This window comes from Chenopodium album, chromosome 19 (genome assembly GCF_948465745.1).
Source record: "Chenopodium album chromosome 19, dcCheAlbu1.1, whole genome shotgun sequence".
Lineage (NCBI taxonomy): Eukaryota > Viridiplantae > Streptophyta > Magnoliopsida > Caryophyllales > Amaranthaceae > Chenopodium > Chenopodium album.
The window spans coordinates 396,164-402,625 of record NC_137852.1 but is presented as its reverse complement, the minus strand read 5'-3'; the positions used below and the strand labels follow the sequence as shown (position 1 = coordinate 402,625).

Here is a 6,462-nt window from a genome sequence, read left to right as displayed (position 1 = left end):
AATAATAATATAATCCAAAATCAAACAGATGAATTAAAACATTGATGAAATAGAAACACAACAAAACAGTCGTATTACTAGATAAAATGCATCTGATTACAGGGGTTCCAACGAGAAATAATTCAAATCTAAAAATACCAAAGTATTGTCATTGTTCTACGAAATGAAACCTTACATGACAATAATCCCCTTCAAAAAAACTAGTACCGCAAAATTAAACCAAAGCAGTGCAGAAATATTACGATTGACACCTTAGAACCCGAGCTTGGTACGGCGCCAGTGCCTTCTCTTCGCATTGTACCTACAAATATCCAAAATTTAATCAATAAACCACCAATTATTCCCCAAAAATCAACAGAGTAAATTCAATTTCAAAAAAACAATCAAACCTGATGGTGTTGTCGGTACGCATACGGATCCAGTAAGGGATGGGACGATTCTGCCTCATCTTCTTGGCGAGCTTCTTCTTGATCATGAATGACTTGTGGGACGGCTGCCATTAAAGAGATAGAGAGAAACAGTAAGAAATTAGATATTACAGATTGAATTAGACAGAAATAGAAGCGATTGATTGAATTACCATGGTTGAAGGTTGAGGATGAGCCGCCGGATGCAGGGGTTTGGAGAAGCCGAAGGAGAGATACAGAGAAACCCTAGAAATGTGAGGAAGTGGGAGTGCGTTGGATTTTGTAGCTTTTATAAGAGGGTTTTTTATTTAGCTTTTGGGCCTTTAACCTACTCTTTTCTATTTATGTTTGGCCCATTTTATAATGGGTTTATATACTTTCACAATGGTTAATAATCCTTTTTTGTTAACGTTAGTAACCTACACATGAAATATTGAGAATAATACTACTAATCCATATCATCATACCAAGTATAATACTTATACACCTCAATGAAGTAAATTGTTGTCATGGTTTATTTTAATATATACTTATGATAGTCAAATTTTGATTATTCAGAGAAAATATATACATCAAATATTGAAGATAAAAAAATAACAGGTAATAAATCGCTAATTTGGTTTATATGAACAAATTATAATAGAAGCATGTGCAAAATACTTATGTTAGCGATTTTACGTATGAATGCTTGTGGGTTGATTCTTACTTCTTAGTGATGAAGGACATGTTCTCTTACGTTGAAATTCAGTTCAGTTCAGCTCAGCTAAGTTTTTAAGTAGGTAATTTGATATCCGTAATGTAACTCAAGGCATTGGAAAATTGAATCAAAATGAACCATTTGGGAAAGTGGAGAGCAATCCCAACATGTTTTAGGCATCTACCGTACGTTAATCGGACACGGCTAAAATCTCAAACTATTCATGTCGACATGACACGACACGACATAACATGGACACAGACATAGGATCCATGTTTGTCCTTTCACACTACACTCGGACACTTCCATCAACAATGGAGAGGAAAAAGAGGAGAATCATGAAACAAAAACACATCATGTTCAAAAACCACCATTGATATAAAGAAGATTCGAAGATATAGAGGAAAAGAGGAAAATTATGAATTTACCGCCAAAAGAATTAGAAATAAAGAAAATATGGGTAGACGTAATGAAATTTTTTTAATTTTTGTGTTATAAAAAGTACAACTTAATTATACATTTCTAAGTTGCATAATGACATGCCTCGCATCCGTAACGAAATATCGGACACAATCCCCATGTCCAAAATTTTGGAACTTGCCAAATCAGACATTTGAACATGTGTTCGTGTTCGACTCTCGTTTTTCGAGTCCGTGTTCAACATCTACAGACTACAGGTAGCTTTAGAGATCAAAAAATTTAATCTTAGTGTAAAATAACAAACTCCATTTTTTTTTCCAATGATGAGTTCATTATTGCACCAATCAAATAAATAAGAGTAAAAAAATTCATAACACCATATCAAAGCATAATCCATGGTGCTAGAAATAAAATTATGCAAACCAGTATTAGAGCCACAAAAACAGCCGCAATATTGAGAATTTACAACACTAATAATGCCATATTGGACTTATTAATGTATCAATGCAACAACCTAGAAGTCATAACAAATCTGCAAACAAACTTGTTATATTCTATCCTTCATCATGTATAGTTTCAACGCATTAAGCAAATCTTAACTGACCTTAAAATTGTAAAAAACTCAATTTGTAAAAAACTCAATTTCACAACTTTCAATTCCTTGTATCATACTTTTTTTACTGGCGAAGTGAGACTATAATGGACTACAGAAAATGGTGTAAGTTGTCTTTGATTAAAACAAAAATCAGGAAGTTCTCTGCATAGAACAGCTGCAGCCGGGTTTTGCTCAGCCAATCAAAGGAATCAGGAAGTACTCTGCATAAAATAGCTGCAAATGCCAAAATCACTGCTTAATAATCACAAATGATCAATCCAAGTATTAGGAGTGTACATGTACTGCTCAGGTGTTTCATTTACTCATATGAAATTACGTTTATATATGATCAATGTATGTACCTTCCAAATGAACATATAGAATGATGTTATTGAAGTATTGTCTGCAAGGTCAACAGATTGTGCTCTTAGCAATAGAATTGCTGCTAAAACAGAATGACCGAGTACCTACACAAAATTCAGATTTACATTACTACTCGTAGATATGAAGTACTTAACAATGTTTAGTACTGCATCAATGGCATTATAATATAGTGGTAAACACATACAGTTGCAAGCTTGATAGGCAAGGATGACGAAGTAGACCCTACAGCCACGGCAGATCCATACGCAGCAAGCAACATTTTAATGCAAAGCCAAAACACCTAAAGAGTACATATGTGTAACATCATACAAAAGTTAACTATATTTGGACAGAAGAGTTGGATGATACATATATAGACATGCTTCAAAGCTCAAATCACTTCCTAAAATTATGGTTCGAGACTTGTTTAGTCGTTAAATCAAATTTGCTCATACATTTAGTTAACAAACCTTTTCTTTCCCTAGCGTAACACTGAAGGATTGGATGCCAAAATGTTTATCACCGTCGACATCTGGTAAGTCCTACAATACTCAAAGTTAATGAGAGGTCGTAAACCTTTTAAAAATTCAACAATGAAAAGTAATCTTGAATAATGAAAGGAGAATACCTTGAAGAGTGCAATGACTGTGGCAAAGAAACACATGAAAGTTGTTGCAAATATGACTGACCTCGTTAGCATTATTGGTCTTCCTAGCACATATTTCTGCTCACATTGAAGATTACCTTCTATTTAATAATATTATGGAGATAATTTATAAAAATGCAAATGAGATGAATGTCATATTATACCCGAGTGTGTATAAAGAAAGCAAGTTGTACCACCATAGCCCTCACTATAACAATGCAAGCTGCTGCAAGAAATGGTTGTTTTTTCCATCTTAGCAGGGGACACTGCAGTTAATAGGTCATTATTCGTACAATGCACTATCGCGTATTACATGTAAGAGTGAGTGTGTATAGATGCTACTTACGTCGATTGAGTATGCACTTCCAAGGATAAAACTTGTAAGAAGGGCAATGAACAATGGAGGGGATTGAAAAGCGAATCCCATACCAAAACTCTATATGATAAAAGATTAGGGGAACAGAAATTTTATGATATAATAAGTTAATTGATCAAAGATTTTGGTTTTAAATTAATCACGTATTTTACTTACTAGTACACAACATATTGATACAATAATTGATCCTGCTTCCATTGTAAACTCTCCCGAAGCAAGAGGAAGATCTGGCTTATTAACCTGAAATAGTTGGCAATTAAAATGTGTTACCTACGTTTCATATTATATGCAACGATTTTACATAAAATGTTTTTTTAAAAAAGTGAAAAAAATTAAGTTTGTGATACCTTGTCAATCTGTAAATCAAACAATTGATTTAGGCCAACAACATAAATATTCATCATTATTGATGGAACCAATGCCTGAGACACAACAAAACATTGTGTTACTCTTAATCTATCTTTGTCACATTTTTGTGACGTGGATAGTGTAATTTGAACCAGTAATGTGCTACAACTAATAACTTAATCGGAAGAGTGGTAGTAGCTAGTTACATTTGATATTGTTGGCTTAAACATCTAAAGCAAGCAAAATTAAGTATACCTTGAACAAACCAACAAAAAACTCAAGGGATAAATCAGCAATTGATTCAATCGGAAGAAGGGAGACTGATGTTACACCTATTAACTGCAGGGGAAAAAAAAAAAGAAAAAGTAAAACTCATACATGATAAGCTTCAAATGCGAAAGCAAACTTGTTGATGGTTATGGAGTATCAGTAAAACATACCGTGCCAATAATAGTATGAGGGCGACTAAAGCGATAAAATGCATTAAGTTGCTTATAGAGGAGGGTGAAGAAGGTAGAAATATTATCATCATCATCTTTAGAAATAGTAGTATCAGTTGTAAAGGGCAAACTTAGCCTTTTCACTAGCCTCTTTTTGTCATGTAACACCTTGCTTTGTGAGAAACTTAGCTTTGTCTCACTAATGCAATTGTTGGTAGCAAAATTGTTAGTAGTGTTTATTCGTTGGCAATGAAAACTTAAGGAATTTTCGGTATGTCCATGATGAATAAGAACCCTCGAATGTTGGCTAGGAACCCCAATCAACTGAGCACAACCTGCCCACGTTTTCATTACTATGAAAGTAAGTTAAACTAAACTTGCACCTGGAAAATAATGAGTAACGAGTTAGCTAAGCTCGATCCAGGGGTAATGCAATGTTGTTTACATTTAATCATCAAAACTCGAACTCAAGGTAAGCTTGAATAATTCATCAAATTTCAAAAGAAACTATAACCACAATTTGATGTTATCAAAAGGTTATACAGCACGTTATTATGTTATTGTTATTCAGCATTATTCATAACTTGCAATGAGCTTTAGTTTATGCTTATACCATGTAGAGCTCGAGTAACTCACGAGTAATCAAGGCTAATTATCAGCCTTCAATGTACTACATTGTCACAAAACTCGCAATAGCAGCAGCCACATAAAAACTGGCTAATGTAATGTAATTCAAAGTGGCGAAATGTTCTTAATAGTACATTGTTCCAAAATCAAAATTGAATTAATATCAAAAGCAACATGTAACATTTCAAAATAAATTGCCAAGTTTTATCAAATCACACCCCATCTAAAAATTACAGAATACCCCATATCTTACAAATACTACTCTCCCACTTACAATAACATTTCGTTATATTGATGATTATATTTATAATCGAATTATCTTTTTCCAAATTGCAAAACATCCTTGACTCCTTGTGAATAAACATAATAGAATGATTAGGTTATCTTTTAAAACGTTTTTCCTCCAAATCCATTCTAATGTTTAAAATTCCCAAATAAATCAAAATCAACTAAAATCAAAACTTTGTTAATTCAAATGATTAAGACATACCAAAGTAAAATTATCATAGTATAATGTAAACAAAAAAAAAAGGAGGGATATATACGTACCATTGTTGACGCAACAAATTGGAGTTGAGTGAAGCATTTCCTCCTCAATTTTCTTCTTAGTTTAATTGAGATTATGAAAATTGTTTGCCCAAACATCAAATGAGAATTAGTCAAAACTAACAATGTTTTTTGCGTTAAACATTTACTTATCACATTACCTTGGAAAAAATCTAATATACCATAAATGGTAAATAACATTTACTGGCCCAATTTATGATCATCTCACAATCCAATACTACCATAACTGGAAAATAACGTTACTGGCCCAATTTGTGATCATCCCAAAATTAATTTAGGCCCATTAAATAAGATTTTTTCCTTTGATTTTTTTTTTTTTTTTTGTTTTTTTTGTTTTTTTTTTTTTTTTTTTTTTTGAGGGGAACATTAGCAATAAGATTAACAAATAGCCAAACGACACTTACATCAAATATGCAAAGACCACAAAGAAATCAAAACTAACAATACAAGATCAAACTTTACTCCTATTCTGCTAATAGCTCCATTGACTCTTCTGGTTTATAATGAGTAGGTTCGTTTTTCATTTTTTTATGTCCAACACTCCAACTAATTATGAAACTATATGCTAAAAAAATTTAAAATTATATATGAAAGATTTTTTTTAACTATTATGTATATTGTCCTATTTACGCTTTTTTTTATTTTTTATTTTTTTTTTACCAATAGAAAAAATAAAAAATAAAACTTTGTCATTTGTCCAAGACTTTCCTTCTAAACAAAAAAGCCTAAGAATTGAACTGATGATGTCTACAAATTTTTACCTAGACTCTACGGCAGGGAAAACTGCCTGCACCCCCCACCCCTCCGCGCGTGCCCCGCCCCCGTCCCTTTTCATTTATGAATTTTCTGTAAATTTTTATAATATGTTCATTTCTATATTGGTAAATGTTCATTTATAAATCATTAGATGTTCATTTTTATAATAAGGAGATTTTGTTCAAACTAACACGAAGTACATTTTATGAATTGCATTTTA

At 32.5% G+C, this 6,462-nt stretch overlaps 1 protein-coding gene and 1 long non-coding RNA gene across 2 annotated transcripts; both read right to left on the bottom strand.

Annotated features, from left to right (window-relative positions):
* Positions 1–387: 387 nt before the first annotated feature.
* On the bottom strand, positions 388–639 carry LOC145595134 (uncharacterized). The gene is made up of 2 exons (XR_014102915.1): positions 581–639; positions 388–493 (listed from the first exon to the last, which is right to left on the bottom strand). It is a non-coding gene; the product is annotated as an uncharacterized LOC145595134 (long non-coding RNA).
* Positions 640–2,311: 1,672 nt separating this feature from the next.
* On the bottom strand, positions 2,312–4,643 carry LOC145596036 (homogentisate geranylgeranyltransferase, chloroplastic-like). The gene is made up of 11 exons (XM_081652470.1): positions 4,293–4,643; positions 4,108–4,191; positions 3,852–3,926; positions 3,661–3,744; positions 3,475–3,564; positions 3,293–3,394; positions 3,111–3,206; positions 2,953–3,024; positions 2,688–2,783; positions 2,482–2,586; positions 2,312–2,353 (listed from the first exon to the last, which is right to left on the bottom strand). The coding sequence occupies exons 1-11, from the start codon at positions 4,641–4,643 to the stop codon at positions 2,312–2,314; spliced, it is 1,197 nt and encodes a 398-aa protein (XP_081508596.1).
* Positions 4,644–6,462: the final 1,819 nt, after the last annotated feature.